This window comes from Xyrauchen texanus, chromosome 48, assembly GCF_025860055.1.
Source record: "Xyrauchen texanus isolate HMW12.3.18 chromosome 48, RBS_HiC_50CHRs, whole genome shotgun sequence".
NCBI classification, from domain to species: Eukaryota; Metazoa; Chordata; class Actinopteri; order Cypriniformes; family Catostomidae; genus Xyrauchen; species Xyrauchen texanus.
Window position 1 is genome coordinate 15,253,578 of NC_068323.1, and position 14,440 is coordinate 15,268,017.

Sequence of the window (14,440 nt, forward strand, 5' to 3'; positions counted from 1 at the left end):
ATTTAAAACACATTTTCCTTTACATGTATAATAAGCTTCAATCTAATCTTTGTCTGCTCCTCTGCCTCCCTTACAACAGAGACCCCTGCCTGCAAAAATGAGAGCTCCACATTGTACATTCTTTGTGAATATGATTGTGTAAAAGAAAGACTGCAGAGGAGAGATGAGCCCAGTCTGTTGCTAGAAGATGACAGCTGTGTGTGTGTGTGTGTATGTTCAGAAAGAGAGTATCAGTTCTCTCTATTTTTATATCTGCTGCCACTCATGAGTAGTTTCAGAAGCTCTTTACATTTAGTGATGGTATGACGTTTCTTCGTATTCCTCTTGTAAACTAGATTTAATGTTCCAGTATTCATGTTTTTAAGTATAATTGACCTAAAATCAGATATTTTATTGTTTTGTTTTCTATCTGTGGTATTTATTTCTGGCTAGTGCCTTTGTTCGTTCAGTTTGTTTTACATATCTTCATATCCTCAGTCAGATCCTCCCTTCTATTTCACCACAACCTACTTGCGTGGTTTCACACTGCTAAAAATGTATAAAGACTCGATGCACACTTCCTGAGCAGGTCTTTATTACATACAAAGCAAACACAATTGTGTTAAAGTGCGCTTATTGCCACCGATATACACCCTGTCTACACTGGATGCGAGCGTTGTGCCGCTTTATGTTGCGTCAAAAACAAAACGCTGTCTACACTTGATGCATCCATCGCGTTGCGGCGGCAGTTGACGGATACCCGGTTTTTGGTGTTTCTGGTGTGCTGCAGAGTGACTCCAGACACTTTATTATGCCTCCGACTGAAATAAAATGAATTTACTCACCAAATATCATGTGTAAACAAACATACAAACAATTGCTATGAATTGTATTCTTTAAATATTTCAATAACTTCTGATCGTTGCATCAAAGCTCATCTACTAATTTAAATCTTCTTTGTTTCTGCAGTGGTTATATAAGTAACAAGTAGATTATTAATCCAATGGATTTCCCTCAAAAATAATTTAGGATACAGGTTATTCACCCAATTTACCGTTGCTCAGTCTTGAGCTCATAGTTGATTTTCCCATGTTTGCTGCACTGCATTCCGGATGTTCACTTCGACATCGGTTGGTTGTGCACAGGGTGTGAGGCCAAAAATGTACTTTACGCAAGTACTTGTACTCAGGTTTGAACGCTTGGTCAATGCTTTGCCAAAACGTTGTCCGTTTGAACATCCATAACGTGCATTCTTGCGTTTTTGTGGTGGAAAAAAAAAACATCAGTACTAAAGGGGCCAAATAGTGTCACCTCCAAAAGCCTGTAATATTTAACTGAATGTGTTATTCTGGTAAATTGCCATAAACTCATTTACTGTAACTTATTTGCTCTTCAAACTGTTGCTCCGTCATGACAGTAGTTGACTTGTAAGAGAAAACTTACTGTAGAAGCGAACAGTTCACACTAATTTACGTTATCCACCTTTTTCACAGGGATTTTACTGGGGAAATGTATGTGGGTGGTGGATCTATAGCATTCCCTATCTCTGGCTGCAGTCATTTTAAACCCTGGTAATATGGCACGTTTCGAGTGATCCGATCGCAAGTGGTCGGCGCTAAATATAGTTGTTAATGGGGTGCAGAATATTTTGCGATTAGATCACAAAAACACAGAGGTATTTAAATACCATATTGCATTTGTAGTTTAAAACACCGCCCTTACGTGTCCCGGATGGTTGTGAAGCACCACCTCTCACCAGTGTGAGTAACGGAATACGTATTTAAAAACAATATATAAGTAATTGTATTCCACTACAGTTACAATTGAAATCATTGGTAATTACAATACAGTTCATATTCAAGAAGTATTTTGATTACTGAAGAGATTACTTTTCATTTAATTGTCATTTGTTTCATGTAATATTTAGTCCTTTCAAATACATATAAATGATGTGATCCAAAGTGCATTTTTACAGCGGTGAAACACTTTATGATGTGTTACATTCATACGAGCAGACAGAGAAGTACGTGTGAAGCAGAAGAAATAGAAATAAACCTCGTCAGCTTTATGCTAAGCTAAAATTCTATTTCTAGCCATTTTACATGCACGTTACCAGACACGATCATATTTCTATGATCATTTTGACAAGAAAATTCACGTTGGATCATCATTTATTTTATTCTAGTAAGATCTTTGATATTAGGGCAGAAATCATATTCTTCATAAAAAAAAATATTGTTTTCCTGTAAAAATATCTAAAAATCAATTTGATTGATCTTGATTTAGAAAACAACACTGCATGAGATATTTATTTTTTTCAGAAAATGTATTTTTAACGTGTATTTTGTATTACTGTACTGACAGAGTTTTTATAGTCAAAACAAGTGAAAAAATCCACCAGTGCTGAAGAAATAATCCAAAGTATTTAGAATACATTACTGACCTTGAGTAGTCCCAAGTAATGCGTTACAAATGACATTTTACAGCATGTACTCTGTAGTGGAATACAATTCAAATGTCACCCTCCCAACATGTTTAATGCCTCTCTCCAGTCAATCACCTGGCGAACAAAAGTTTAAACTTATGTGTGGATTTAAAAGGAGATAACCGTCTGATTGGAAAACTTGAGAAAGAGATTACCTACCCAAGGATGAGATCTTCACGGCTCTTCCTCAGTGTGTCTGTCTGATTTGAACATGCAGGGTGACAAGATGAAGGGAACTTGGAGGTACTCATTTGAAGCTGAACTAGTAGAGGCACTCCACTAAAACAACTGATCATTTTACTTGAAATATTGCATTTGTGCTTACGTTAAATCTCAACTGCATCTGGGAGAAACAGCTTGCCTGTTTTTTTGTGTGTGTGTGCGCTTCCTTTGTCTTTTATGACTTTTGCAGTTTATTATTGTTCAGTAACACACTGATATAGTGATTGATGAATGGACATATACGGTTCTGTTTAGTTGACAACGGAAGTAACGCCCACAGTTCTCACGAAGCATCATGGGAATTAGGAAAAAGGTGGATAGTGCCCCTTGCGTTGTTATGAATTGCGGTCTGGCACATTTTGGAATGCAAGAATGCACGAAATCAGGCTTGCGTAGCTTGAAGCATTTGCATTCAAGTTCTTGCGTAGAGTATGTTTTAGCCTTAAGTCATCGGAGAGGAGAAGCCACAGATAAATATCTATCATTTGCCTCAAATTGAATTAAATTAGCCTCAACATCACAGAAAACCAAACCAAATCTGATTTGATTGTACAGAACATAAGCTATATTGTAAGCTATTTTGACTAAACTGCCATGCTAAATGACAATTTGGTTTCAGACATTTTGGGAATTGCCTGAACGCCCTATGTGAATTATGAAAATCACTGTAAATGTTAATAAACCTAATATGAATGTAATCTTCAATGATATCAAAAACAAAACATGTGAAAACAAGAATAATAAAAAGAGAAACTTTATATGCAACTAGAATCATGTGTGAAAGCTTTATTTTGCCATGGTTGAATTGCAAAGGATGGCATGCTCTCTATTATTTTGATGATAAATTTGGATAAGTGCACCCTAAATCAGACAAGTTGAAGTTCAACTTACTTGAAATCAAGTTGACATTATCGTGCCAAATGGAGGAACATTTCAGGTGGAAATATGCATCCGTGATTTGGTTTGCAATTGTTCTCTGCAAGCTCACATAATCTTTAATGGTAAATACTTTCCTTCGCCAGCACAGTGTTTGGGAGAATCTGTGGGCAGCATTCACTGTATCTACTAAAGTGCTTCTTCAAAGCTTTTATTTGAAGGTCCTTGTAATGCATTTGGACCCCATGTGTTGCAGTGTTAGCTGGGTTGTTGACAACCAGCTCAGGTTACCACAGCGTCCGCCAGCAGAGACTTAGAGCCTGTTAATGTTTAATGTTTATTTGCTGATCAGTGTAGCAGACAGTTGACATGTTCACCTAGATAGTTCCTACTAACTTTCTCTGCCTGGGATTTAAAAGGGATAGTTGGCCAAAATAGAATAAGAAAATTATTCTGTTACAACAAATGGCGCGCACACAATGTTAATTGTATGCCTTTATTGAAGGTAATGTGTAAATTAGTTGGTTTAACCTAGAGTCCTTAAAATATTCCTAACGATCTCATTTATCTTTTTGATGTTCAGGGCCCTTTCACTGCAGCTTTGCAGGGGGGCCCCCAGCTGCACAACTCCTAGGCAACCTAAGCTTGACTGACAAATGAAGGTCTCTCCGCACTCTTATGGACAAAGTAAAAGCATGAAAGCAATGGGGAAGCGAGGGGAGGGATTACCTGGTGGAGATAGTATTACATGACAGTGAATTCAGTTGATGACACATTTGCTCTTCTTGTCTCTCAATTGCATGTGTATATTTAATGGGTTTGGCCGCCCCTGATTGAGTCAACCTAACCGACCATTGTCAGGACCTCTTGAATGAAGATCACTGCAAAGTGTTCAGTTTTCCACATGGGAGGCTTTAGCTCTGACATAATCAAATGGTGAAGAACTTAGTCGGAATTGGTCGGGAGACTAAAATCTCAATTTTGCTGCAAAGGAAATTTGATTTAGAATCTTTGACCTAAAGATTTGCAGGTGAACCTGCAAACCTTAGATAAGGAAGCCAAAGAATGGATCTTGCAAGATGTCACTTGCAGCTTTAATATTATAAAGAAGATCTGAAGATATTGCTTACATCTACCTGGACTTTTGCAAGTAGTAATTTACTCTTTAAGATTAACTGGAAGAACTGATAATGATGTGAATGTTAGTCTACTTGCTTCATAATTGCTTGGCTTTGAAATCTGTTTACTCCTCTTGCTGGAACAGTTGGCATACAGATTTGATTAATTGTAAGTAAGCTTATATAGAGTACAAATAAGCAACACAAAAAAGCACTAGATTTCTTGGAGAGGTAAGCCTCTGGTCCTAAATGCAACCACGACCATGTGTGAGACGGAGAGAAAGCGTCCGATCATTGCTGGCAGAGAAAAAGGTGAGCGGTTTATGCACATTTATATAGAGAGTAATGTCTATGTACTGTAAATTAGTACCGAATATGAATAACTAGGAAAATATCTTGGGCTATTCAAGGCCACTTTATTTAAATGTATAAATCGAAACAACATTTTTTTGTGCGTATAAGCATGTTTATGATTTGGTCATAGGCACTGGACTGCAGAATTTAAGAAGTTTATATCTAGTAACTGACATTTGAGACACAATATGGCCTGCTATTTTGTCATTTTTTGCTTAATCAACAAAAAAAGTTCTAAAGAAGCCAAAGCAGGATCAAGAGTTGCAAACTTAGACAAGCAGTGTGATACAATTAATAATTCCAATTCTGTTACATGAAATATCAGCACTCGTGGAACATTGCTCGTCGTAACAACAAAACGTAATATTTGAATGAATATCAAATAAATGTAAATACAATAAAAGGTAAGATGAACTTTTTGTCTTTCAAAAATGTGAGACATCGTGAGGAGGCTTGATTGATTTCCAAATCTTTTACAGTAAAATATCTATAATCACTACACCAGCAGCAGACATTTGAAAATGGCAAAACGTACACATTTGCCTCAAGTAAAATAATTTTGCGAGTGACAGCAATGTGAGAACAAATCTTAAAAGAATTGTACCTGTAGGACATATATCAACTTAAAAAACAATTTTGCAGGTTGCATCTTACAATTAAATTTGCAGGAGTTATCTCCTCCATTAATAGGTCACTCTTTAGGAGTGTTACAATAACTCTGTGCCCAGGCCTGTCAAAACATGTTGAAGTATATATTAAAGAATGTTCTGTGATTTTCATACACAAAAGCATGTATGTGCTGATGTAATGGTATTTACCTGGTAAAATCAGAGCAGTTAGGTATTGTCTGACTATGCTCCACTACAAAAACCATCACGCCATTGCGATGAACTCACTTTCCTGATGGTCTGCATCTTCAGGGTGTGGATCTCCTGAGCAGATTTTCAACATCTCAACTTACTTGTTGATATGTTGCAAAGAAAATGCATCACTACATATTTCTGATCACTTGGACAGCTGTCTGAGAGGGCTATGGTTGTCCATGTACATCACTTGTATTTGTAACTGTGTTTTCCAATCTTGTCTAAAAGGACCAGGGCCTGGGCGATACGTCCTACCACCAACTATTGGTTTTGTAGGCCACGATTTCACAAAGTTGACAAGTCCTGCCTTCTCCTTCCATGGCAGGATGAGTAATAACAGTGAGTATGTACATCCTGGCCAGTACTTCCAGAAAAATACATTCTGATAAACTTAATGGAGAATTCTAATATCAAAGATAGAGAAAATCCTTATAGAAATTAAGCTTTTAAAATTAGGCAATGATCTGTAAAGTATAAATAGGAATGATCCATTAAATGTGTATATTCCTCGTAAAAATACTCACTAGGTTAAACCATAGTAAAGCTCTAGCAGCATTCAATTACCACAGAAAATTATTTCGACTGGTATGTTGTTGTTAAAGCCAAACAAAAATGTGTTAAGTTATTCACCTACTATGCAAGTCTATGGGCCAAGAGTACTCCAATAGTGAAGCACCAATGTATCGGCCACTGATATTTATCGGCCAATTACTGACCAAAGTAAAACCATTTTTTTTTCTTCTGCAGAACCCAAACGAAGATTTTTAGTTAGCAGTCCATCTTGCCATTGCAGTCTGTAGGCACGATCATGTTTTCAAGCTTGATTACACCTCCTAGTACATGACATATGCACTAGATGGTGCTATATGAAGTGTAATCAAGCTTAATATGATGATTGCCAGGGAGAAAAGGAGTTACATTTTGGTCTGTTTCTCACTCGAAATCAATTGGATCACTTCAGAATAGACACTGTCTGCCACCAGAAATAATTAAATGCTTTGTAGATGAATATTTTATAAGGACCTAGTTTATGTATTTTAAAAAAATATTTCAGAGTAAATGTTACAGAAGCTATTATAATAAAGGTATAGTTCACCCAAAAATTAATAATTTTCTCAAAATGAATAATTTACTCAAACTTGTGATATCCCAGGTGTATGACTTTCCTTCTTCAAAGAAAAATAAAAAAATATCTTAGCTCAGTAGGTCCTTAAAAATGCAAGTGGATGGAGATCAGATTTTTGAAGCTCCAAAATAAACAAATAGTCAACATAAATGTCATCCATACCACTCCAGTTGTTGAATTAATGTCTTCTAAAGGGACATGATCACTTTTGGTGTAAAGATAAATATTTAAGTACTTTTTAACCCTAAACCATAGCTTTCGGTAAGCAGCGGTATGTGCGTTATGTAATCGCGTTGGCACGTGAGAACTGATGCACGTGCGACACACCAGGAAAAGCAGCGCTGTTTGCAAGTGATTAGGAGGAATGCTGTACAGAAGCTTCTTTGATTTTGGTTTAGATCTGTTTTCTTAACTGTTTGTTTGCTCACAATGATGCGTTTGTGTGCTTGTCCTGGATGTCTCAACTGAGAGAAAAATGTGAGATTGCGAACACGTCAAACAAGAGACTCTACCCTCTCGTGAAGCTTACCGGAAGTGATCATTTAGTTTAAAAGTGTTTAAATATTTATATTTTTTGCAACAAAAGCGATCGTATCACTTTAGACATTATTTTAACTGCTGGAGTCATCAATGTATCAATGATGTTTATGTGGACTGTGATTATTGGAGTCAAAAGTCTGATCACCATCCACTTGCATTTTAAGGACCTACTGAGCTAAGATATTTTTCTTCAAATGTGTTCTGCTGAAGAAAGAAAGTCATACACACCAGGGATATCATAAGTGTGAGTAAATTATGAGAATTTTCATTTTTGGGTGAAATATACCTTTAATTGGCTTATGTTTATTTGAAAAAAGCAAGACATCTCAACTTGTTTGTCAAGGATACCAAAATAAAGTCAGAGACTTATTTCCATTATGGTCAATAACAGTAACAATGTGTACCCACGAGCAGCTCTTGAAACAACTACACAATAATTACATGTTGTTCATGCATGTATTACACAATTCTTAAGTAAATATGCAGTAACACGAACACTGTAATGTAAAGTGTAACCATTTCTTTCCCAAGTAACATAATGCTGTGTTTATTCTGCTTTGATTGTTTAGTGCACAGCATAGACTGCAGTCCAGGGCCTAAATATCATATTGATGCAAAACTCACTCGCTTTGGAAGGGATGGAACTCCTGCGTATTCCATACATGGCAGAATGGAAAATGAAGGTAAGTGGATTCGTTAGATGTATTATTCAAAAAATTAAAACGGTTGCTTATTTACTAGATGCCCAGTCTATTTCATGTCAAAACAATAAGGAAAGCCTAGTGAAAAGGGGCTGAGTTTGACAGTTCCTCTAGAAGTACATTGTAGTTGTTCTCATTGCAGTCACCTAATTCTTGTTAAAACTGACATTTCCAGCAGGATCTTTCTGCACCCCTGGACCAGGAGCGTACAGCCCTGAGAAAGCGCCTCTGTGCAGCACCCATCGCAAACCACCATCCCACACCATGGGCTATCGCACTCAGTATCGCTCTGTTGACGCAGTGCCTGCCCCAAACAAATACACCCTTCCTTCTCTCATGGGCTCCCACATTCTAACCAAGACATCCAGTGCCAGTTACACCATCTCTGGGAGATGCAAACCTGGGGGTCCTGCTGAGGACTTGGCTAAAACTCCAGGTCCTGGTAGATATAACAGCACGGATCCCAGTGTATATCTCCCAAGGCGGCCAGCTTTCTCCATGTTGGGTAGACATACTACACAGAAGGAGCCCACACTAGTACCAGGTCCTGGAAGTCATAACCCAGAGAAAGTGAAAGTGCACAAGCCCAGAATTCCTGCATTCTCTTTAGGCATCAGGCACTCAGAGTTTGTAACCCCTTTAGTGATAGATTAGTATTAGTTTGAAAACTGATTACTATTTTAGTTGTATATTTAATGTAATGTCACATGCCTTTTTATCGATTTTTGATACTGATCATTAGGGTCCAAAATTCACCATAAATATCACATTTTACCCCCCAGTTCTCAGTACCATAACATGCCCAGCATTTTACAAAACCCAGTGTTTTATTTTTTAACTGTATTACAGTAAAAATGTTGTTGTACAATTAATTTTCTTATCAAAATATCCAAAAATGAAATGAGTACATAGAAAGTACTACTATGATGCATATAATTTCAATAATATTCATGTTTTCACATTAATGAGAATATCATAATGACCAATTTATCCGTTTTATCAATAAAAATGTTAAAAAATAAATATATATATTTATTTTATATTCTATGAATACATTTTAATCAGTTAACTGTCTTTTCCACCTCCTTATTTATCATACCGGCAAAATCCATTATCTGACAACGGTCATTCTCTAATAACAAAGACCATATTTTTTCACATTGCATTAATAAGAATTGGTGGGTAAAATGTGTGGAACTGTCATGAAAATAACAGCACAATGTAAAAATTAGCCCAAAAAAAGCTCTCAAGTTAATTTAGGTTTTAGAGTAAAACAGGACCAGGACATTTTCTTGACAGGTTTCATGAGAATCACCCATTTATGTTGCAGTTCCTTATAAAGTAACATGTTGCCGATGAGTTAATACTGTACATTTTTTTATGTATTTGCCAATGCAAATAATAACTCATTTGGTGCTTGCCGAGTGTGATCCCTGTTGATCAACATCTGAAATGTTTTGCCTTAATAGATGTTAGAATATCTTAGTGTATACATAAGAAATATGTTACTGTATGAAGAGCAAATATTGATCAGTGTTATATTGATTAATGTCACATGCTGATTACAAATGAGGATTCAAGTAAGCTAATAAAAATAATATTTATTGATTTGTCAACAACAAATGAGGAACAAACAAGTGTTTACTCATCAACTTTACAAGGTGGACATGTTAACTACAGCAGTTGTGTAATGGAAAACATTGTAGTGTACAAAAAATAAAATAAAAATGCCACTCAAAATTATTCCTTCTATAAACGACAGGGCCAATTACTAGATCTGTAGTACCATCCAACTTATCTTAAATGACTTCAGTGTAGATTTAAAGAAAACACTTCTGAACAGATTTGGAGGAGGCAGCCTGTTCCTCCAAGCTCCTGCTGCCATCATACCACCGAATTTAAGGGGATGGGGGACGAGGAGTAACATTTCATGACCATAGATCTGCAAATAATAAAACTTACATACAAATCATAATGTATGGAAAGAAATGCACGCATGGCCTGGGTGGACCACATATTTTAACTTCCGATGATAATCGTCCGACTTCCTCTCATTCTTTGGGAAGTGGTCTTCGGAATAGCAGAATGTGAGGTTCTGCATGGAAAGAGTATATTAGTTTTTCTAATATAGTCACTAAACTTGGGCTTTGACTTAAATATATAAAAATGTATATAAACTGGTAGCTGCCTACCAAGAAAGCATTGAACGTGTCTAGGTATAAATGCTATCTAGGTAAGTAGCTCACTAGAATTTAATACAAATTTCTTGTCTGCAGGTATATGGGTAATCTGCAGGTATATGAGTAGTCGACGCTATTTTGAGTAGTATTTACATTTGTTACGATTTCCTTTTACAATTAAAGGAACATCCCAGGTGCAATACAAGTTAAGCTCTATCAACAGCATTTATGGCATAATGTTTGATTACCACAAAAAAAAAATATTTTGACTCATCCCTCCATTTCTTTTTTAAAGCAAAACTCTGGTTCACTGTGAGGCACTTACAATGGAAGTATATGGGGGACAATTATTTAACGTTAAAATACTAACTTTATCAAAAGTGTAGCCACAGGACAAAGAATATGCGTGTAAACATGATTTTAGTCAGATAACATCACCTTTCCTGTGTAACGTTATAGCCAATATTACAACTTTGTTGCCATGACGATGTGATGTCAACAAACCCGAAAACAAATGTGACAATTTAAAAAACTTTACTGCTTACATTATTTCTTCTGTTAAAACTCAAATATTATTTAAGTGCTTTTATAAAATTATAAGCTTCACATTTCTGCTTTTAAACCCTCCAAAAATTGACCACATTCACTTCCATTGTAAGTGTCTCACTGCAAACTTGATTTTAGTTTTTTTTAAAGAAAAGGAAGGACAAGTCTAAATAAATTTGTCATAATCAACATTATTCAACAAATGCTGTCAATTGAGCTTAACTTGTATCGAACCTGAAATATTCCTTTAATGTATACTGTTTTTTATGACCTCATCACTTAGTACTTATAGACTAAATATATATATATATATTTTTTTTATAGAAATGTGTATTACAACACAGAAACATTTAAAATGTACAATTATAGGCAATTATAAATAAAAGGAACAGTGGCCAGAGACAGAATTATTATAACCCCCAGTATATCCAATACTCGAGATACTCACGTTTTCCCTTATATACACAGTACTGTGCAAATGTTTTAGGCACATAAGATGTTCACAAAATCATTTGTCTTAAATTGGTTATTTATATCTTCAGCTTTAGTGTGTCAATTGGAAATATATATGTTATACTCTCAAATGGTTCTTTTGCAAATAGATTAGAATAGAGGAACAGGGAGCCCTGCAACAGATGTCATGGCCCCCACAAAGCCCCACACTGAACATCGGGTCAGTCTGAGATTACATAAAGAGACCGAAGCAATTAAGACAAAATAGAAGAACTGTGGCAAATTCTCTAAGAAACTTGGAACATCCTATCTGCCAAACAACCAAGAAAAACTGTGTCCAGGTGTACCTAGGAGAATTGGTGTTGTTTTAAAGGCAAAGGTGGTCACACCAAATATTGATTTATCTTTTTTTATGCTTACTGGACTTTGTATGACATAAATGAAAACTATTTATGTCATTATTTTTTAAGACATCCTCACTATGCAATATGTTTCACAAGTGCACAGTACTGTGTATGTCAATTTGAACCTAAAATCTTGATGTTGGATATAATACGTTTATAGACATGACATATTTTAATCACCCAATTACTTACCAGGTTTGTGGATCATGTAATGGATCCAGCCCTGACTTTGCTGGACTCCAAGTCCTCTCCATTCGTCCTCTGACATTAGATGGGAGGAAGGAACCAGTTTGGAAAGCTGTTTGGGAAGCATAACGTGTCTGTGTGCCAGAAGAGGGAAAACGCGTGTACGTTTGAAAGAAACCAATGAACAGCTCTTCAAACTGTCAGTCAGGCGATGTAACCCAGTAAACACGACAGCACATACAAAGTAGCTTTAAATAGACATTTATTTATTTTTACAAATCCTGACATTTTTAAGGTATTTTGTTCATAATGAGCAGTAAAATTACTAAACTTGTATTTATGAAATTTCAGGTAGACTTAAACATTATGAGAAGTGTTACAAAGTGACGTCAAACGAGTAAAATGTCCTCACCTGTATTCATATTGCTCGTCTGAATATTTGTCGGAATAGTAAATCTGCTTTTTCGCTGAAGACATTCTCGTGAAAAGGTGAAATATGAAACAATTCGCGTGTTATTGTCGCCGAGTTTATCTGTGCTGCTGGCGCCGCTTCAGTTTTGAACTCAAACGGCTTTTCGCGCGCTTCTGATAGGTCGAGTCGCGCACGCCGTCATATTACACCACGCCCCTTGTGCGCAGCCTGCATTTGACAGTATTGCTGCTCTGAACTGTAAGTGGGGTGCGCAAAGATATGACTGTGTATAATTTTTGGTTTTGTAAGCGCACAATTGATCGTTTTGTTTGGTCTGACTAGTACTATTCAGTTATGTGAATGTATTTCATGTCAAGACTGGCAACTATACAAGGAGAGTGTGATGTTAATGTAGAAAGGCGGCACCTAAGGATGTTATTTATGGTGAGAGAGAGTGTGTGATTATGTGAAGTGTAAGCTAATTTACATGTTATGAATATGTAATTCTCCAGTATCTTATATTTATATATATATATATATATATATATATATATATATATATATATATATATATATATATATATATATATTGAATAGATGTGGGTGAGAAACAGATCAATATATAAGTACTTATATATATATATATATATATATATATATTGAATAGATGTGGGTGAGAAACAGATCAATATATAAGTACTTATATATATATATATATATATATATATATATATATATATATATATATATATATAAGATTGTGAAAGTGGAGGTTTATTTTGTTTTGGTTTTTGTAAAAATCTTTATCTGTTTTTCACCCATGCCTATTCAATTGCTTCAGAAGACATTAATTTAACCACTGGAGTCTTATGGATTATTTTTATACTGCCTATATTTGCTTCCGAGTTTTTGTCACCATTCACTTGCACTGTGAATACCTTCAGAGCTGAGATAATCTTCTAAAAAATCTTTGTGTTCTTGAGAAGAAAAAAAGTCTTACACATCTGGGATGGCATGAGGGCAAGTAAATGATGAGAAAATATTCATTTTTGGGTGAACACATTTCTTAAAGAAGTTGGGCCTATTTGTACCAGGTATATATGCTGTTAAAATGGTCATTAAAAAAGGTGTAGGTAACTTAAAAAATTGGCTTCACATACATTGGTGGCCAAAGTTAGGAATAAAGGACAGATTTAGCTTTTTCTGAATGAAATTGGTACTTTAATTCATCAAAGTGGCATTCAACTGTTCACAAAGTATAGTCAGGACATTACTGATGTAAAAAACAGCATCATCACTATTTGAAAAAGGTAATTTTTGGTCAAATCTACACAGGCCCCATTTCCAGCAGCCATCACTTGAGTATAACACCTTATCCTTGAGTATCATGCTAAACTGCTAATTTGTTACTAGAAAATCACTTGCCATTATATCAAACACAGCTGAAAGCTATTTGGTTCGTTAAATGAAGCTAAACATTGTCTTTGTGTTTGTTTTTGTGTTGCCACAGTATGCAATAGACTGGCATGTCTTAAAGACAAAGCACAACTGGCTCTAACAAGGACAGAAAGAGATGTGGAAGACCAGATGTACAACTAAACAAGAGGATAAGTACATCAGAGTCTCTAGTTTGAGAAATAGACACCTCACATGTCCTCAGCTGACAGCTTCATTGAATTCTACCCGCTCAACACCAGTTTCATGTTCAACAGTAAAGAGAAGACTCAGGGGTGCAGGCCTTATGGGAAGAACTGCAAAGAAAAGGACACTTTTGAAACAGAAAAACAAAAAGAAAATGATAGAGCTGGCAAAGAAACACAGACAGTCACATATATGGCAAGTGCTACAGGAAGTGTGAGGTGAAATGTCACCTGAGTATCTGGACAAACTGACAGCTGGAATGTCAAGGATCTGCAAAGCTGTCATTGCTGCACGTGGAGGATTTGTTTGATGAAAACTCTATAGTAGTTTAAGAAGTTCTGAGAAATCATTTCA

General features: G+C 35.8%; 3 protein-coding genes across 4 annotated transcripts in view; 2 read left to right on the plus strand and 1 right to left on the minus strand.

Moving 5' to 3' along the window:
* LOC127640028 (C3 and PZP-like alpha-2-macroglobulin domain-containing protein 8) overlaps positions 1-2,230 on the plus strand; it is a 49,450-nt gene extending 47,220 nt beyond the window's left edge. The window contains exon 43 of the mRNA XM_052122402.1: positions 80-2,230. Within this exon, the coding sequence (XP_051978362.1) occupies position 80 (1 nt within the window). The 3' untranslated portion in view covers positions 81-2,230. The remainder of the gene's footprint in view (positions 1-79) is intronic.
* Positions 2,231-4,384: 2,154 nt separating this feature from the next.
* On the plus strand, positions 4,385-9,066 carry odf3l2b (outer dense fiber of sperm tails 3-like 2b). Of its 2 annotated transcripts, none has more exons than XM_052122364.1 (4): positions 4,385-4,992; positions 6,126-6,236; positions 8,133-8,246; positions 8,440-9,066. In XM_052122364.1, exons 1-4 carry the CDS (start codon positions 4,944-4,946, stop codon positions 8,916-8,918), a joined length of 753 nt encoding a protein of 250 aa, XP_051978324.1. In that variant the 5' UTR covers positions 4,385-4,943; the 3' UTR covers positions 8,919-9,066. The 2 variants fall into 2 exon arrangements, with proteins under 2 accessions (XP_051978324.1, XP_051978325.1); XM_052122365.1 differs by having other exon boundaries at positions 8,443-9,066.
* Positions 9,067-9,419: 353 nt separating this feature from the next.
* Positions 9,420-12,617, minus strand: cks2 (CDC28 protein kinase regulatory subunit 2). Its single transcript, XM_052122319.1, has 3 exons — positions 12,446-12,617; positions 12,040-12,167; positions 9,420-10,359 (listed from the first exon to the last, which is right to left on the minus strand). Exons 1-3 carry the CDS (start codon positions 12,508-12,510, stop codon positions 10,316-10,318), a joined length of 237 nt encoding a protein of 78 aa, XP_051978279.1. The 5' UTR covers positions 12,511-12,617; the 3' UTR covers positions 9,420-10,315.
* Between the last annotated feature and the right edge of the window lie 1,823 nt (positions 12,618-14,440).